This window comes from Salvia miltiorrhiza, chromosome 1 (genome assembly GCF_028751815.1).
Source record: "Salvia miltiorrhiza cultivar Shanhuang (shh) chromosome 1, IMPLAD_Smil_shh, whole genome shotgun sequence".
NCBI lineage: Eukaryota > Viridiplantae > Streptophyta > Magnoliopsida > Lamiales > Lamiaceae > Salvia > Salvia miltiorrhiza.
In genome coordinates, this window is record NC_080387.1 from 49,635,840 (window position 1) to 49,655,334 (window position 19,495).

General features: G+C 34.4%; 2 protein-coding genes across 2 annotated transcripts; one reads left to right on the forward strand and one right to left on the reverse strand.

Annotated features, from left to right (window-relative positions):
• Positions 1-8,396: 8,396 nt before the first annotated feature.
• On the forward strand, positions 8,397-11,443 carry LOC130989908 (uncharacterized). Its single transcript, XM_057914071.1, has 2 exons — positions 8,397-9,172; positions 10,525-11,443. Exons 1-2 carry the CDS (start codon positions 8,557-8,559, stop codon positions 11,277-11,279), a joined length of 1,371 nt encoding a protein of 456 aa, XP_057770054.1. The 5' UTR covers positions 8,397-8,556; the 3' UTR covers positions 11,280-11,443.
• Positions 11,444-11,765: 322 nt separating this feature from the next.
• On the reverse strand, positions 11,766-14,163 carry LOC130989915 (60S ribosomal protein L7-2-like). Its single transcript, XM_057914084.1, has 7 exons — positions 13,898-14,163; positions 13,067-13,244; positions 12,884-12,981; positions 12,741-12,798; positions 12,427-12,506; positions 12,246-12,348; positions 11,766-12,161 (listed from the first exon to the last, which is right to left on the reverse strand). Exons 2-7 carry the CDS (start codon positions 13,241-13,243, stop codon positions 11,946-11,948), a joined length of 732 nt encoding a protein of 243 aa, XP_057770067.1. The 5' UTR covers position 13,244; positions 13,898-14,163; the 3' UTR covers positions 11,766-11,945.
• Between the last annotated feature and the right edge of the window lie 5,332 nt (positions 14,164-19,495).

Sequence of the window (19,495 nt, forward strand, 5' to 3'; positions counted from 1 at the left end):
AAAAATACCACATGGATTAGTGTCACCAAGATCTAACACCAATAACTTAGGTGACCTGCTCTGATACCAATTGAAAAAATAACTAATCCATACAAAAAGTGGTGAGATGTGTTGTATCAATGAATGTGAGTACGAAAGATAGAACACAACGAATGATAACCCAGTTCGGTTAAACAACCTACGTCTGGGGGGCCTCGCCCAGGGAAAATCATCCACTATATGAAGTTAAGATGTACAAAGGACTTACACAATAAGACACCCTCTTACTTAGCCTCTACATCTTCCCAAAACCTCATCAACGGTGAATAACTGAAAGCTAGACAACGACTAACTTTCTAGGCGCACCTAATCCCTCGAGAAACAAGAACCAACAATAAAGAAGAGTAAATAACTCTTTTACAATGTACGCTCAAGTGTATAACTCACAAGCACTCTTCTGCTAGGAAATAAAAGTACTGTATCAATGAAAGTACTACAGACTGTACAAATTTGGGGGGACACCTAGCAGGAACAGAATTCTCGACTACATTGCGAGAGATGTTAAGCACGAAATTCCCCAGCCATGATGAACGAAATATGGCCTCCTTTTATAGACATCAAGCCTTTAATCTTCTCTTGTAGCCCAAGTTAATCCTTTCCCAGTCGTAGAAGGAAATAAGAGTTCTAGCTTGATGAGGACTCTGCTTGGATGATCTTGATATATCTCTAATTGTAATCCATCATCAAATTGTGCATACTACTGATATAATATGAAATATATCCATAAGAGTCGTGTAAGATACCAACTGGAATATGCTGCTGAAAATCTCGCAGGAAAGTACCAGCCAAAGTACCAGACACTGATTAGTACTTTGCTTGTAATCGTATCTGAACATCCTGAGATACTTAAAGAATTGTCTATACAATGACAATATATATTTGAGTATAACCAATACTCAACAGAGTCCTTAGCACTAAGAGATCGCTATCCGGTCAAACGGCTTGATACTCGGGACTGAGTATGTAAACTAAACTAATATGACAAATTGATTATCTGAATTCGTTGGTGTGTTTAATCTCATTCTGGAGGGCCCTATTTATAATGTTCCAGGGGTTTCCTTGAACGGACGTGACTTTCCAATCCGAAGAGGTGCACCCTTCTTGTTTGAAGAGATGTGTCTCTTCTGTCCGAAGGGGTGTATTGTTTGGGTAAACATGTAGTCCGAACCATCGTGTCTCTTCGGTTCTTAACCGCTTGCCACGCACACTGTTTGGATAAACATGTCCGAACCATCGTGTCTCTTCGGTCCTAAACCGCCGCCACATCTTTGCGCATTAATTACTCATTCAATTATTTAAATAAGTAAATATACCAATTTAATCTACTCAACATGTAGATTCAAAAATATCATTTAATTCCATTAATTACCAAAGTAATTATGACATTAAATAAGATATTTATTCCAACAATCCCCCACATGAATGATGATTAATGTAAATGCAAAAAAACTAAGTCCCGACGACCCATTACTGCATCAGGATAGGTAGTTGTTAGCTTTGAACCTTCCTTAGTGTAATGCCATCGGATTTACTCGTTGCTCGGTGAACGCGATGTCTTGAACCGGTCAACTTTTGTGTAAACCTAGTCAACAACATACACACAATAATAGATCTAATATCTTTCGTTCTTACGTTGTGTCCATTTCTGGCCTTGGACCATTTCTTGGATTCATAAGTGTTATCGATAATTGAAGCGGCCACACTTCTTCACTTATATAGGTGATCTCCTAAAAAGAGTATCCTGCCATACTCCACCTATTAAGGCTATAGGGATCATTAAAAGCTTTAAAAGGCTTACCCTTTACCACAAGCTGCAGGTTTTGCACTTGAGCAGCTATGAGAATGGATTTTGAAAGTTTCAAGTGCTCAACTTGAACTTCCATAATTTAGTTGTCTCATTGAACCATGTTCTTGGGATCTTTAGTCATCATGGTTGAGTTACCACTATGAAAGTTCTTTAACGTGTGGATTTTAATCCCATTCCCCTTACTGCGTTATATAATTGATCACGATTAATACCTTTAGTAAACGGATCCGCAATATTATCTTTTGACTTTACATAGTCAATGCGCATTATTCTTGTAGTGATCAATTGTCTAACGGTATTATGTCTTCGACGGATATGTCGAGATTTACCATTATACAAACTATTATTTGCTCTTCTTATGGCAGCCATGCTATCGCAATGTATCATAACCGGAGGCAAAGGTTTTTTCCAACAGGGAATATCTTCTAAGAAGTTTCTTAATCATTCGGCTTCTTCGCTGGCTTTGTCTAAAGCAATAAATTCCAATTCCATTGTAGATCGGGCTATACATGTTTGCTTAGAAGATTTTCATGATATTGCTCCTCCACCAATGGTAAATAAAAACCACTTGTGGATTTAGAGTCTTTAGTGTCGGATATCCAATTGGCATCACAATACCCTTCCAAGACTGCGGGATATCTCGAATAATGTATACTATGAGATATTGTGTGTTTTAAGTATCTCAACACTCTTATCAATGCGGTCCAATGATCCTTTCCGGGATTACTTGTAAACCGACTTAATTTGCTAATAGAATATGTTATGTCTGGCCTTGTACAATTTGATAAGTACATTAGGCTTCTAATAATTCTAGCATAGTCCGATTGTGATACGAGTTCTCCTCGATTTTTGGCTAAGTGTATACTTAAGTCAACAAGTGTTTTAGCCGGAGGTAGATCGAAAGCTTTGAATTTCTTAAGCACATTCTCAACATAGTGAGATTGTGATAAGACTATTCCTTCGGGTGTTCTAAGGATCTTAATTCCTTCTCATATCTTTCATGTCAAAGTTCTTCTTTAACATTTCCTTAGTTTATACGATGATTTTATTATTGCTACCCATAATTAGCATATCATCAACGTAGAGACAGACAATGACAAAGTTGTCGGATGTTCCTTTGATGTACACACATTTATCACATTCATTGATTTTGAAACCATTTGACATCATTGCTTGGTCAAATTTCTCGTGCCATTGTTTGGGAGCTTGTTTAAGTCCATATAAAGACTTGACAAGTTTACAAACTTTGTTTTCTTGGCCGGAAATCACGAACCCTTCGGGTTGTTCCATATATATCTCATCTTCTAAATCTCCATTTAGAAATATCGTTTTTACATCCATTTGGTGTATCTCAAGATTATATAATGCGGCTATAGCAAATAGCATTCTAATGGATGTAATTCTAGTGACTGGAGAGTATGTATCAAAGTAATCATACCCTTCTTTTTGTTTGCAACCTTTAACTACCAAGCGTGCTTTGTACTTATTAATAGATCCATCGGCTTTATATTTCTTCTTAAGAATCCAATTGCAACCCAAAGGTTTATTTCCCGGAGGAAGATCAACAATATGCCAAGTGTGATTGGATAAGATTGACTCGATTTCACTATTGATAGCTTCACGCCATAGATCGGCATCAGGACCAGACAATGCTTCCTTGATTGTCTTTGGTTCGTCTTCTAAAGTATAAACTACGAAATCCGGACCAAAGATTTTCGCAGTCTTTGTTCGCTTTTCACGTCTTGGTTGCGGTGTTGGTTCACGTGTTGGTCCATTATCCTTAAGCAAAATTTCATCATAAGTTCTCTTTTTCGAACTTGTATCATTCTTCTCTTTCTTAGGAAATATAGTTTCAAAAAATATGACGTTTCTTGATTCTATAATCATTCCCTCATTTATATCGGGTACTTCCGATTTGTGTACCAAGAATCGGTATGCACTACTATTGTTTGCATATTCCATGAAGATGCAATCAACAGTTTTTGGTTCTATTTTTACTTGTTTGAGTTTTGGTACTTCAACTTTTGCTAAGCACCGCCACACTTTTGTATATTTATAGGACGGCTTCCTTCATTTCCATAATTCATATGAAGTTTTATCTTGTTTCTTTTGGGGTAATTTATTCAAAATTTTATTAGCCGAAAGAATAGCTTCCCCCCACATGTTATGTGATAGGCCTGAGCTTATCAACATGGCATTCATCATTTCTTTCAGTGTTCTATTCTTTTGTTCTGCAATACCATTTGACTGTGGAGAATAAGATGCGGTCGTTTGATGAATAATGCCATTTTCACGACAAAATTCTTCAAAAGGTGCAACATACTCGCCACCTCGATCACTTCGAATCATTTTGATCTTGGTGTTAAGTTGATTCTCAACTTCATTTTTGTATGTTTTGAAAGCTTTGAATGCTTCGTCTTTGCTTCTCAAAAGATACACATAGCAAAATCTTGTGCAATCGTCTATAAATGTTATAAAATAATTCTTTCCACCTCTTGTTTGCACAAGTTTTAAATCACATAGATCGGTGTGAATCAATTCAAGAGGTTTCGTTGATCGTTCCACTGAATGGAAAGGACATTTTATCATTTTAGCTTCAACACAAATTTCACATTTTTTGTGTTGGTCGAAAGTCAATTTTGGCAATAAATCTAAATTCACTAGACGACGTAGTGTGTTTAGATTAGCATGTCCTAATCTATCATACCATAAGTTAGGAGACTCAACCAAGTAAGTAACTTTGTCCTTTATTTCATTAGGAGAAATTACATTTATAGCACTAAGCTTGAAAAGGCCGTTATCTATATAGCCTTTTCCTATAAAATGATCATTCTTGGTCATACAACCTTGTCGGCTTCAAATACTATTCTAAAACCAGCTTTGCTCAAGGCAGATCCTGAGACAAGGTTTTTGCGAATGTCGGGAACATGCAGCACATTTTGCAGGGTTATCTTGAGTCCCGACGTCATTTTGAGCACAATGGTTCCAGATCCGACGATCTTCGATGTGGCAGAATTGCCCATATACAATTTCCTGTTTTCGGAGATAGCTTCATAGGAGGAGAACATTGCTTTGTCAGCGCAGATGTGCCTAGTAGCCCCGGTGTCGATCCACCATCCTATTGGGCTGCCGACCATGTTGACTTCGTCTACGACTGCAGATAAGTCGAGTTCGGCTAAGTCGAGGGGGACACTTTTCTCCTCCATCACGTTGGATTGATGGTGACTGTTTTTCTTATCTTTCTTTGGTTTGCGACAATCTTTCGCCATGTGTCCGGTTTTTTCGCAGTTAAAGCAATCTCCTTTGATCCTCTTTTGATTCTATGAGTCTGGCTTTTTACTTTCAAACTTGCGTTTCTTCTTGTTGATCTGAGTGTTGCTATTTCTCCAATTTCTGAAGGGAACGCCTTCAACAACCGCATGCTTTTGAGACGAAGTTGCTCGAGGCGCGGCAAGCAAGAGCTCTTTAACGTCCAACATTCCATATTCGCACACTCATCCAAACTCAAATATTTGAGGCAGGGGAATCGGCCTTCAACTATTTTTCAACTGCGTGTGGTAAACCGACCATGTTCCAGTTGAAGTTTCTCAAAAAGTGGTAACCAACCTAGATGTTCCAGAATTTCCTAAATATGGACGTCACAGCTAAGAAACAGCTTCTTGAGTGAGTTTGGAAAGATAATAATTTGCAAATACCCATCAATTCCATACTTAATATAGCACTTCAAGCTTTCCAGTTTACTTAGAAATCGAACATACCTTAGGCACTTCCCTTTGTCCATTAGTTTATCCCAGTAACTTATATACAATTTCTTGATATTGGGAATTCTTTTAACCGATGCTTCATTAAAGTTGAAATCAAACGCTACTTTAAGCGTCTCTAGATTCTCCATGATAACATTATCATCACTCGGAGGATCTGGGAGATACATTCCTCCAAACGTGCACTCGAGATGCTTAAGCTGATGCATTTTCCAAATTTCTGTTGGTGCAGTAAGTTCCTCATCATAAATAGTAATTAGTGTATGTAGATTCCATAGGAAATTGATTGAAGAAGGGATATAGAGGGACTCCTCAAGACATCTTCTCGAAACTCCAATCGAAAGGTACCTCAAGTTCATCAATTGAAACACATTTTTTAGGTAAGGCTCATGGATATACGCATTCAGAATCCTCAACAGCCTACAATTTAGCAATTGTCGAACTATATCATAAGGACGTTCATGATGACGGCCAAGTAATAAAGATAGGTAAGAACGAGCAAGTGGCATAGATTCCAAGGTCTCACAGACATTCTCATCTAAAATCATTTTGGGAAGAATGTGGCGTTGGCTATTTGTGACTCGGTGAATAACAATGCGGCGTTGGCTACTTATGCCTCGAGGACAATGTTTCCCTAAGACATAATAAAACCTCTGCTTTTCAGCTTCTTTCAAAGATAGATCTCTCAGTAGATCATGCATTTTGCACTACTTTATATTCCCAAGTTTCCCCAACTCATTAACTAGAACGAGATTTCTATCAACTAGCTCCTTCAGATACTCTTTGGCAATAGTTTCCAAGCTCTTATTAGTAATTGGTTTAAGAAATCCTTCATAAACCATCTCTTGATGATATCTGAGACTAATTTATTCATCTTCCCCAAACACTCCCATATACAGAAAACAAGGCTTCGGATAGGCAGGCAAATAGTCATATCTCAGTTTCAATACTCTCAACCAATATTCATCATTCTCAAAATTCACTATTGAGCTTAAATTTTTCTCTATGTGCTCCTAATATTCTCGTGTAACTTCGGACTTTGCCAAAAGACCCCCAATCACAACAATCGACAAAGTAAGTCCATAACACTTTCCCACAATTTCAATTTCCAATTTTCTCGAGTTGTGGAGGAAACCCCTCATCCCCAAACACAGTTTTGGAGAACAAGTTCCAGCTACTAACATCATCTAAGAGTCTCATACCAATGCTGTTAGAGTTTGTCAACACGGCAGCCAAGTTTGACAGCCAAGTCGTTGCGATTATTCGACTCCCATCATTGTTATCAGGAAAGAAAAACCTCATCTTATCCCACACCTCTACTACACTCCACATATCATCCAGTATTATGAGATACCTCTTGCATAATAAATACTTACGTAGTTTGTCTCCTAAATCTTCCTCACTTAGATCACCACCCCAATTTCCACTTACTTGGCGAAGAACTTCTCTAAGTGTTTCTCTAACATTATAAGTTTGAGAAATTGTAGCCCAACCACAAATATCAAAATGAATTAATATATTCTTATAAATATATAATATGTAAAATAATCTTAAAATAAAATATGTAATATGGGTAAAATAGGAAATCCATGTGTTGTGCCTCATACTCTTTTTATAGGGAGGGTTCCAGTGTCCCACGGTGTCTCATGCTTATATCTATTATTTTAAAAATATTTTTTATAAAAATAAAATTTAATATTATATTATGAATTATATTAAATTTTTATTTCAAAAATTTAAATTTTTTATAAAAATAAAATTTAATATAATATATACTATGACTTTGAATTTATCAACCTATTATTAACTAATAAAAGTAAAATTAAATGATAAAAAAAATAATTATATACCCAAGATAATAATCATAAAATTAAACTAAAGCATATAAAGTTGAAATTGAAGAGAAAATATATATAAAAAATATAAACAAATTTGAAAGTGGGATACAAAGTGGGACATAAAATGTGGTATACTGAATCTAAATAGGGTTCATAACACTTTATTTTCTTAAACTCGTATCGCCCACAAAGTAAAAACGATATCATGGACGGAAGGAGTAGAATTTAGCACACGGCTCCACCATCTAATCTTATACTCCCTCCGTCCCGCCGAAGATGCTACATATTCCTTTTCGGGCCGTCCCAACGAAGATGGTACATTTCTATATTTGGCAAAAATAAGGAATTTTAAACAATTAATTAACACTAATTACGTATTCACTTATCACATTCTCTCCTACTTTATCACTTTATTACATTCTCTCTCCTACTTTATCACTTTATCACTTTATTACATACTTAAAATACTAATCTACAACTCCTTAAATCTCGTGCCGAAAAGCAAATGTATCGTCTTGGCCGGGACGGAGGGAGTAGTACTTTATTTTTACCAATAGAATTATTTAGAAAAATAATCACCACAGCCTACACTTAATTAATCCTCAACCATTTATGTCCATACATTCACCCATCATTTTATTAAAACTTATGTCCAGCCAAAATATCATACTTTTGAATCTTGATGGACTAACCGAGTATTTACGATTTACCTTCGATATTTTTGTTGCACGTGATTAGCTGATTTTCCGGTTGTTCAATGAGACGAGAGATATTTTTGGGCATTTTTGCAGTATCAAACAAAACAAATGGAATATGCACTACAACATGCCAACTTACAATGTTTTCCAAAATTCATCTCACATCTACCAACTTATGAATCTATAAATATTGCAACTAGGAATGCAACTTGGCTACTTGCAATATCTTCTTCTACAAAACTAACCACAGTTTTGAACCTAGTCAGAAACCATCAAGATTGGCACCAAAAATACGACTAATTAAGATCGAGTTGCTAGCCATTGTGTTAGTATAAGAAGCTCAATTAAGTCTATCAAATTCTTATCCAAAATTCTCATAATTATACTCTATTTCCCTTCAACTGATATCGATCATGGCAGCCTACGCAGCTTTGGTTTCTCTAATTCATATCATAGACGACATCGAGCGCCATCATTCCCCTCCAATTTCTCTCAACAAACAACAAGTTCAATCTCTCACTGAAAATGTCACGTTCTTGCAGGAGTTTCTCGAAGCTTATATCTCCCCTGTTTCCGACGGCGACGAAGCAGATCCATTGGAGATGCGTATTGCAGATGCAGCTTACGCGGCAGAACACGCCATCGAATCTCATATCGTGGCCAAGATTCAGCTGAGCAGATCCAAAGAAACCATTTGCAGCCACTTCTTCAGCTGCTTTCGAGGGGCAGAGGATCCAAAAACTGTCTCACCAAATCATGATGATGATGAAGAGATGAACTTGTATCAAGATGTGCAAAATGTGATACAAGAAATGGATCAGATCAAGAGTTTGGCGATGCAGAGGAATACAGAGAAGGTGGTGCTCCATGATAAGCGGCGCAGCTTCGTCTCTGCTCCTTCTTCCACTGGGAAGAACAGTAGTGGCACGGTGGTGTGGTCCGAGGGTGTCGTGAATGGAATCTTGGAAAGGCTCGTTGCAGACCAACACGAACGCCAAGTCATCCCGATCACAGGAATGGGCGGGATAGGTAAGACCACTCTTGCCAAAACTGTTTATTCGAAGCCAATTATTGAGCATCGTTTTGATATTCGTGCATGGGCTACTATTTCTCAACAATACAACACAAGAGAAATTCTTTGTGAACTTGTTTCTCAAGCCACTAAACAATACAAGGAACAGTTGAGTGAAAGGAGTGAAGATGAACTAGGATTAGAGCTCTATCAGTATTTGTCAGGTAGAAGGTTTCTAATTGTGATGGATGATATGTGGAGCATCGATGCATGGGATAGGATACAACGTTTCTTTCCTGATAATGAGAATTGTAGTCGGATATTAGTGACGACTAGGCTTTCACACCTGAGTTCCCAATTGAACAACAATTATATTCAAATGGAATTTTTAGATGAGGTTAGAAGCTGGGAACTTTTCTCCAAAATTGTGTTTGGGGTTGGGAGTTGCCCTCATAAGTTAGAGAAAATGGGAAAGGAAATTGTAGAGCACTGTAGAGGACTTCCTTTATCAATTGTTGTGGTGGGGGTATTTTGAAAAATATGGAACACACTCTAGGAGGTTGGGAATCAATTAGGAAGAACTTAACTTCAATAGTGAATTTGGAGAATGATAAGCATTGCTTGAAAGTGTTGAAAATGAGCTATAATCATTTGCCAATTTATTTAAAGCCATGTTTTTTGTATATGGGAGTGTTTGAGGAGGATGATTCGGTTAAAGTCTCAACACTCGTGAAGCTATGGGTTTCGGAAGGATTTCTAAAGCCAGTGAATGGCAAAAGTTTGGAAACTATTGCCATAGAGTTCTTAAAGGACTTGGTTGATAGAAATCTCATTCTAGTTGGTGAAGAGGGGTCTACTGGAAACATAAAATTAGTCAAAATTCATGATTTGTTGAGGGATTTATGCTTGAACCAGGGCAAGAGAGATGGGTTCTATCATGTGATAGGGCAATCTAGTCCTCGTGGCAGAAGTAGCCAACGCCGCGTTATTATACGTAGGAGCACTCCCAAGAAAATAGTCCTTGATGACTTGCAATCTATGCCATGTGCTCGTTCGGTTGTCAGTGAATATGGGAAAGTCCCGGGGAGTAAGAACTCTGGACTGCTTAGAACATTGCATGCATATAAGTTTCGTTATTATGATGATGAAAGCTATGTGATCAAGTCCCTTGCGTCTCAGTATGTTAACCTGCGCCACCTTGCTGTTGAAGTTGGTAGCATGTCCTCGATCTTTTCCTCCTTCAGCCGCCTCTGGAATCTACACACATTGATCGTTTCTTGTGAGAAGGAATTCACTGCACCTGCTGAGATATGGAGAATGCCTCAACTTAGGCATATTGAAATGACTGAAATAAGTTTTTGTCTTCCAGAACCTTCGAGTGATGATGTCGTCATCATGGAGAATCTACAGGTGCTTGAGCGAGTGCGTAATTTCAAGTGCAGTGAAGAGGTGGTCAAGAGAATTCCCAATATCAAAAAATTGGGGATGCAGTATCTTGGGAGCGAGGGGATCGAGCATGATGATTATTATTGTCTGAGCAATATCGAACGTCTATGTAAATTGGAATCTCTCTACATATCGTGTTGGTATGATTTTAGAGTTTCTTTGTATGTGCTCGCATTCCCCCAAAGCCTCAAGAAGTTGACTCTTTCCATGAATGGTGGCTTTGAATGGGAAAAGATGTTGGAAAAGATAGGTGCATTGCCCCATCTCGAGAAGTTCAAATTGTGGGAGGGATGCTTTAAAACAGGCAAGTGGCAAATGGTTGAAGACCAATTCCCTTCCCTCAAATACTTGGGATTGTATTCATGTCCTAGTCTGGAGCATTGGACTGCGGAAGCGAGCTCCATCTTTCCACGTCTTGAGAAGCTTCAGCTTTTTCATATGGAAGAGTTGAAGGAGATCCCATCTCAGATTGGAGATATACCCACCCTGCAAAAGATATGGATGACTGATTGTGGCGAATCATCAGTGAGGTGTGCCAAGGAGATCGTAGACCAACAAGTGGATTTACAAGGGGAAGTTCAATTTCATGTTCAAGTTTGGTTTCCGCGTAAAGACGAAGAAATGCAGACCTTTGAAGCGTTGCAGAGCTTGGCAGGTCCCAACTTTGAAGTTGTGTAATAGCTAGCTAAGTTTGAAGTTTTGTAATAGCTAGCTAGGTTTTACTCCACCACAATCTCTCTTGTTTTCGTGTGTGCTTATATTTTTAAAATTATGTGTAAGGCTCTCCAAGATATTTGCATTTGAATAAGCATCAAATTAATATATGTTTAATTAAGAGATAATTGTGCCTAAATTCATGAATTTTCATTAAACAGAGACGATAATCCCAATCGTAGGAATAAACAGCATTGATAAGACCACACTTGCGAAGTATATCGATGCTTTGATTGCAATTTATCAACCATGCCGAGAAATGGTTCACATGGATGGAAATGCAGTAAATCAGAGGCAGAATTAAGCAACAATCTAATGTAAATGTTTAGCCCAAATATGTCGAGTGTGATACTTCCAATTGATTGACAATATTGACACTGTCAAATCAAGTAACAATAACACCGAACATGTATATCGATATGATCTTCTACTTCTAAAAACAACACAATATTTGATAGGAAATAAGAGGCACAAATTTGCAACAAGATGATCCAATGCAAGTTTTAGCACAAAAATGTCAGGAAAACAAGAACAATATTGTACTAGGAAGAGAAAGCAGCTATTAAAGTGAGCAAATGGAACACTGTAAAAGACCTCAAAATTCCCAAAAGTTCAATGCTTATAAAAAATCTAGTTCATTCTTCTAATGAGCTCATTGATGTAGTCTTCACGGTTGCCAGCATCTCCGCCTTCAACATAGTGGTTCCTCTTCCTCTGGAGTCCACCCAAGGGTGCCGATAGTTGGAATGGCCAGAGGAAGTTGTTAGCCTCCTTGAAGTGAGGGCCAACAGTCAGGATCTCATGGATAAGATCTTCGATGCAGATGATGCCATGTTTGCCAAGAGTCTGGAACATAGTCAATCATCAGCGAAAATGCTCAAACAACAATGCCAAGTAGAAGCCTCCCACTAGAAATGAAAATAAACAAACCTGTTCGATGATCGAGTTGTCGGTTAAAGCAATGCGCTGCTTGTTGACCTTGCCATAGCCCCTCTTGTATATCAATTCTCTCACACTCTTCAAGTTTGGGTACCTGAAATTAGGTGCATTCTAATTGATCTGCATACTCAGGTAAAGAAAAATTTGTGTTGCCCAGTATTCAGAAGCATACCCAAAAGTAACGTATGGCTCAACCCTGTGCAGCATATTCACCGTTGCCTTGTTAACTTTTAGGAACACTCCATTAAAAATCTGCACCCAAAAGTTCACTCTCAGACATGGATTCATAATACTTGAGGGATGCATAAAAGGGAAAAAAAACATAAACTAGTTCATTCACAGAGCTCTAATTTCACAAGGGATGCTAAGTGGAAATCGAGCAATTGATAATAATCCATAGCTATATTGAGATTATCATTATCCAAATCACTATCTCAAGGAACAACTGTAAAAGAAAGATAAAAGAGATGCATCATGCATCATCACCTGTCGTAGACGCAGCAGCTGCAAGATCTTCTTTGTTGTTGGGTGCATTGCATTGATACTGAGTGTTCCGGACATAAAGAAATGTAAGTTACGCAATATCAATCACAAAAAAAACTAATCACATCACTTCAAATGACACATACCCACGAATGCGAATGATGAACAACAACTTCGCTTCCGGGTTAACATAGAATCCTCCTTTCAACCTCGCCTCACGCTTCAACTGAATGAGCTCCCTCTCCTAATGCACAAGAAACAAAAGTTGAGCAAACGACCATGCAGTAGCATACTAGCATAACCCACATAGAAAAAGTCTCCAATAACACCTGCGCTGCGTACTCCTTTGCATAGTCCTTAGCTCTGTTGAAGATCAGCTTCCTGTTTGCAGCCTTCTTTTCCTTGAGAGCTGCAACCTCCTGCTTTTTGACCAGGGCCCATTCCTCGGCTCTCTTCTGTTTCTTCAAAACAGACTCCGGAACAATTTGTGCTCCCTTCTCAGCCATCCTGCTCAAAACAAAACTGAGCTCATTACTTCTTCCAGAAAATCTATTTCGACAATACTGAGCTCATTACTTCTTCCAGAACAACTATTCAACGAAAGAGAGCTTATAACTTCTTCCACAACAACTATTTCTACTAACTACCTCCATCCATTTGCAAATCCACTTCCTCTCCCTCTCTGTTTATTGATTGAGCTCACATGAAATTTTCATTTTCATAAATATTTTATAGAATGGTAAGAGAACACCAATTCGATACAACTTTTAGTGGATAAGCATTTTAATCCAAAAAGACCAAGATCCAAACACGAAACAGATATTCGGTATCAACAATTAGTAGCTTACGAACTAAAAATACACAAATATTACAGTAGAAATTTCAAAACATGATCTCAGCTTATAGAAATGCATCGAAACTAAGCGTAATCTATCAAATCTGGTTCATATATATTTTTAAAAAATAAATAGCACATTACAACATTCATGAATACATCCAAATGCCTCGAAAGATATTGAAAAACAAAAACCAATGTTCAAATCAGCAATCATACAAAAGCAAATTTGCATAAGAATACATTGAGTATTGAATAACAAGATCAAAAGCAAATTTGCATAAGAATACATTGAGTATTGAATAACAAGATCAAATGAGCTTACGGTGCTACGATTAAGATTTTCCGGTAATTCGAGAGCGGCGGCGTTGTCGAGCGGCTGAGGCAAAAACTGATTTGAAGCGGACTTATAGAAAAGGAGTAAGAAATTAGGGTTTTAGGGCTTGAAGAATAATAATATCGACGGCTGCTATCGGCTGGAAAATATCCCTTGAATCGTAGCCGTTAATTTGTTTTTTTTCTTTTTTTAATTCAATAGAGTAAAGTTAGGATATGTCAAATGAACTTTAGGCCACTTACTTTCATATTTTTATGAATTAGCCCCGGTATTATTTTTCATATGTATGATTAATGATATTTTGGTTCGCATATATTTAAATTTTTTAATATGTTTTCTATTTTATTGGTTAAAATTAGTTCATAAATCCTTTTTTTTAATTGGAAAAATAGTTGATACTATATCTTTATTCATCGTTAAAACAGTTTTCTTATATGAATTGGGGTTCTTGTATTTGTTTATTTATATTATAGTGAGGTACTTGTGCTATAGTGAAAAAATGAACAAATTTACATAAATTAAAGTATAAGAATTTTAGTTTTAACAAATAACGATGTACGAGATCTATTCAAATGTAATGAAAATATATGGACCCAATGTTTAAATGAATTGTACATGGGCCCGGGGGAAAAAATAAACACATGGAGTCATGGACTATCTATCTTTCATCTTAAAATTTAGGTAATTTTAAATACAACCCCAATTTTCTCACTATATCACCTCTTACTTAAAAAAATAATATAATTATACTATTTTACCCTTATAACCTCTATTTAAAATTTATGCTATTAAATTAATAAGTTTAACAAAATTAATTTAAGAATAACACCTACAATCTCTTTACAGATAAATCACTTATAACTTCATCCAGATAAATAACCTAATAACTCTATCAATATAGCCCCAAAAACTACCACTCAAGCTCCCTCGAAGCACGTTCGACACCAAGGTGCTATAATTAAAGGCAATCATCACTTATATTTTGGATAAGAGAATTCCTTGTTGGCTGTTGCGTATGATGGAGTTGATACATAGAGTGCATCGAGAATCAGCCTTACAACAACACCAAGGAAATATGGTATGGGACAACAAAGCGGAAAATTCCCCAATGGTGAGAAGGATAACTTTTGAAAAGGAACCATGAGTTTTCTCACAGATTGTTGATATATGTGAATCTCAGAGATGAGGGGTTGTCGATTTCCTTTGCATTGGTTCCCTCCAAACCCCATATTTACAAGATTTATATGGTTGTTACTCTCTGTGGATGCTTTTTGCCACAATTGATGGAGTCTGTCAAGCTCGCTCGTTCTATCTTTCTCATTAATTAAGTATGTTTTCTTAAGATTTTGTGTTGGGGCTATATCGGTGGAGTCTTCAAATCCTCCTCAACCTTTGTCTATCTTTTTAAGTTTTTTTTTTTTTGACATACTCTATTGATGGAATTATTAAGATTATTTATAATTATTTTTAATATTAAATTCATAATAGGAATTATACCGTACGTGATTTATCTATAAAGAGATTGTACGTGTTATTCTTTCAAATTAATTTTAATAAACTTAGTAATTTAATATAAATTTTAAATGGGGGGCTATAAGGCTAAAATAGTACCAATCATAATTATTTATATTATTTTTTTTAATAAGGAGTTATAGTGAAAAAATTGGGATTGTGTTTTATAATTACCCTAAATTTATTACCAACTCTATATTAGTTTAAATATTTGAAATAAATAATATCATCAGTGAAATTTATTATTCAAAATTGATAATATATATGATTGAGTGTTTTTATATTCATTATTAAAATTTCTCCAATCAGCTCTTTTTTTTAAATAAGTTATCTTATAAATTATAAGGAACTTTAGTATATAATATATTTTATTTATAATTAATATTAAAAAATAAATTCCATGTGAGTATTTGTAATATTTCTATAAAAAAGTTATAAATGAGAAGATGTATATTACTGAGTTGCGCTAAAATAAAAACTATTCTTATCCTATAAAATAAGAATCAAGATAGACCCTTGATTTTTTATAATCGGACGGCCATAATCTATGAATCTATGAGCCTATGAACGTATTAATCAGATCCTATGAACGTATTAATCAGAGCCGTTAAACATCTAAAGATCTACGGATAGAATCTATTCTTATTTTATAGACTAATAACAGTTTTTCGTATAGTAGCACCCGTATATCACTAAAGTCTAAAGTTATGAAATTAAGTTGTACAATTTTTTTTGGGGATGGAATGTAATACATTACAAAACCTAAATATGAATTCACTTGTATGTACAATAGTTACATCTTATGTTTACACATTACATGTTTAAAAAAATGTCAAAATATTGGTTTGATTACCTATTTTATGAATTTGTGATATATATGTTCATTTCAACTTATGTAAGCCTGCATATTTCATCTTTTAGGCATGTTTGTTTTGATTATTCAATTGGTGAAGAATATATTATAATTTGAAAGTTGATACACCTATGCGTACTCATTATTCTAATTGAGGGATTGACAAGAATTTTGCGAGTGAATCGTATATACATTAGTGTTAATGGGCAAAAACGCCCACTTTCTTAAGTTTTTTTGTAAAAATATCCTAAGTTATCATACAAAACATTCTATGCCCTAATTATGTGAAGTACCTATTTTACCCTTTGATGTTAATGAGTTTGCTTGATTTTTTATGAAAGTCTTACACATTTGACCGATTTAACAGTTATCAATCATAAACATGATCTAGCCATCCATCGTTCATGTGTATTTTTGACTGATAGCTGTCAAATCGTTGACTTTTATGACTGGTGGCTGTCAAATCGGTCAAATGTGTAAGACTTTCACAGAAAACAAAGTAAACCCATCAAATCAAATGGCATTTAAAGAATAGGGCATAGAATGCTTATGTTTATAAAAGATGACATTTTTACTATAGAACTTAAGGAATAGGGCATTTAAAATTTTCACTCCAAAAGGTGTTCATCACTTGAATATCCTGGTTTATAAGTTAACAAGTTTCATGTACTTATAAATTACTCGTTTTAATTAATTGGTTTACCAAAACAAACTTTTATTCAAATATTTCGAGCCATATATAAGCTCTCCTATATTTTCCCTCCCCTCGCACTTTATTTCATATTTAAAATTGGGTTAATTGCCCCTAAATAGACCACATTTCCTTGAATTCTACAATTGCACATCACCTTTAAATTCGCCCCAAAATACATCACCTTTGTATTTTTTATGTTTTTGCACATGACTAAAAAATCATCAAGAAATAAATTAAAGTGTTAATTTATAAATTTAAATATCTTTTTAGTAGCGGAAATATAATAAAATAAAATTCTTTATTTATTTTTATAAAGAATTTTATTTTATTCTATTTCCGCTGCTAAAAAGATATTTAAATTTATATTTAACACTTTAATTAGATTAGGGTGTTACCACTTTAAATGACGTGGCTTCCAGATTGGCAAAATTGTGTCGTTTTGAATGTTATGATCGTATGTGTTACCATTTTATTAACGTGGACAATAATTGCATGTTCCCACACTAAGTATACTATGTATGTTTATCCCATATTTAATATTTCAGGTAAATGACATTGGAGGCGCGTGGAGAGTCGAATGGGCGCGTCAAACCTCTTTAAAAAAAATTAAAAAAAATGTTTCTTTCAAACTCATTATATTATTCATGTGGTACTTTTGATTATTGTAACTCTAAATTCCAAATTATATCGAATTCGTGTGAAATTTATTAAAATAAAAGTTTCATTTTATTTTCTTAATGTCATGACTTGTTTATTTTTTTTAATTCAAACTTCTTTCTAAAAATTTATTAGAGAATTTATTTCTTTACGAAAGTACTTATTTATATATATATATATATGATTTTAAACTTTATAAAGAATTTTATTTTATTATATTTCCGCTGCTAAAAAGATATTTAAATTTATAAATTAACACTTTAATTTATTTCTTGAGGATTTTTTAGTCATGTGCAAAAACAGAAAAAATATAAAGGTGATGTATTTTGGGGCGGATTTAAATGTGATGTGCAATTGTAGAATTCAAGGAAATATGGTGTATTTAGGGGCGGATTTTAAAGGTGATGTGCAATTGTAAAATTCAAGGAAAAATTGTGTATTTAGGGGCAATTAACCCTTTAAAACTCAGCCCTTGATTCAAGTAAAAGAATGAAATAATAGTAGTAACGGTTATTTTTATTGAGTGTTTGGTTTAACAATAATAATGAATTACTAGTAAGAGATTTTCTTTCTTATGTGTATCCTTTATTTTAAAGGGTAATGAATTGGGTGATTAGGTTTTCCTCAAGTAAAGATAATGATGAACTCATTACTTAAATCAAATAAAAACTAATAAATCTAATTAATTGAATCTATTTTCAAACTCTAAAAAAGCCCAACCAAACATGGGCTCAGTATGAACAATAGCAATAGAGAGTGAATATTTGCAATTATATCATGCTTAATGTTTGGTGATAAGATAATACAAATACATATACATGTTTGTTTGGCACGGATTCTGTCCTGGGAAAGTAATCTGATTCCAAAATATTAAATTCATGTGTTTGGTTAAATTTTTGTCAGATAGAGAAAGTAATAAGAATCCTGAAAACAAGGAAAGTAGTACAACTTTCCAGGATTCTTATTCCTAACTTTTCTTAGGTATTCTTTTTCCTCATTCTCAGGATTCTTACTTACATATATATCCAATATTATTTTTTATAAAATAAAAATTATTATTATTATTATTATTATTATTATTATTATTATTATTATTATTATTTTAAGAAAATCATAATTTTATTTTTAGAATTATTTATTATTATTATTATTATTAATTAATTAATTAATTCATGAATTATTTTAAGAAATCATAATTTAATTCTTAGAATTATGAATCATACTTATTATTATTATTATTATTATTATTATTATTATTATTATTATTATTATTATTATTATTATTATCTAAGAAAAAAATGAATTTAATTTTAGAATTATAAATCATTTATTTAATCTTAATAATGTACTTTGTTGTTACTATAAAATTAAGGGCAAATATCACTTTAAACCCCGAACTATTTTCACACTATCAATTATATTCTGAATTATTGAAAATAATCTTTTAAACCTTGAAAATTATATTCTGAATTATTGAAAATTAAGGGTAAATATCACTTTAATTCTTACATATATTAATTAAATATATTTATTTAATGATACAATCCAGAATCCTAACAATTAGTTTTGATATTTCCAAACACTGGATAATGAATTATTGAAAATAATCTTTTAAACCTTGAATGATTCATTTTCCATGGAATCATTTTCCTGGGAATAACAATCCCAATTCAGATTAATTTTCTGACAAACAAACATGCCCATAGGAATTGGCCAACGTAAATTAAGTCCATACACTATCAGATTATCTTATTGTCTATTCAAATATAAGTTAGATATTTAATTTCTAAAAATAGGTTGGGTTATCTTATTGTCTAGCTATATATGTAGTATCACATCAAAATATAAGGTCATAATATAATTCAAATCA

Coding starts and splice junctions, on each gene's coding strand:
- LOC130989908 (XM_057914071.1), top strand. CDS start 8,557: ATGGCAGCCTACGCAGCTTTGGTTTCTCTAATTCATATCATAGACGAC. Junction 9,173..10,524: donor CACAGGAATGGGCGGGATAG/GTAAGACCACTC, acceptor TTTGTCTTCCAG/AACCTTCGAGTGATGATGTC.
- LOC130989915 (XM_057914084.1), bottom strand. CDS start 13,243: ATGGCTGAGAAGGGAGCACAAATTGTTCCGGAGTCTGTTTTGAAGAAA. Junction 12,799..12,883: donor TTCATCATTCGCATTCGTGG/GTATGTGTCATT, acceptor CGGAACACTCAG/TATCAATGCAATGCACCCAA. Junction 12,349..12,426: donor GAGCCATACGTTACTTTTGG/GTATGCTTCTGA, acceptor ACCTAATTTCAG/GTACCCAAACTTGAAGAGTG.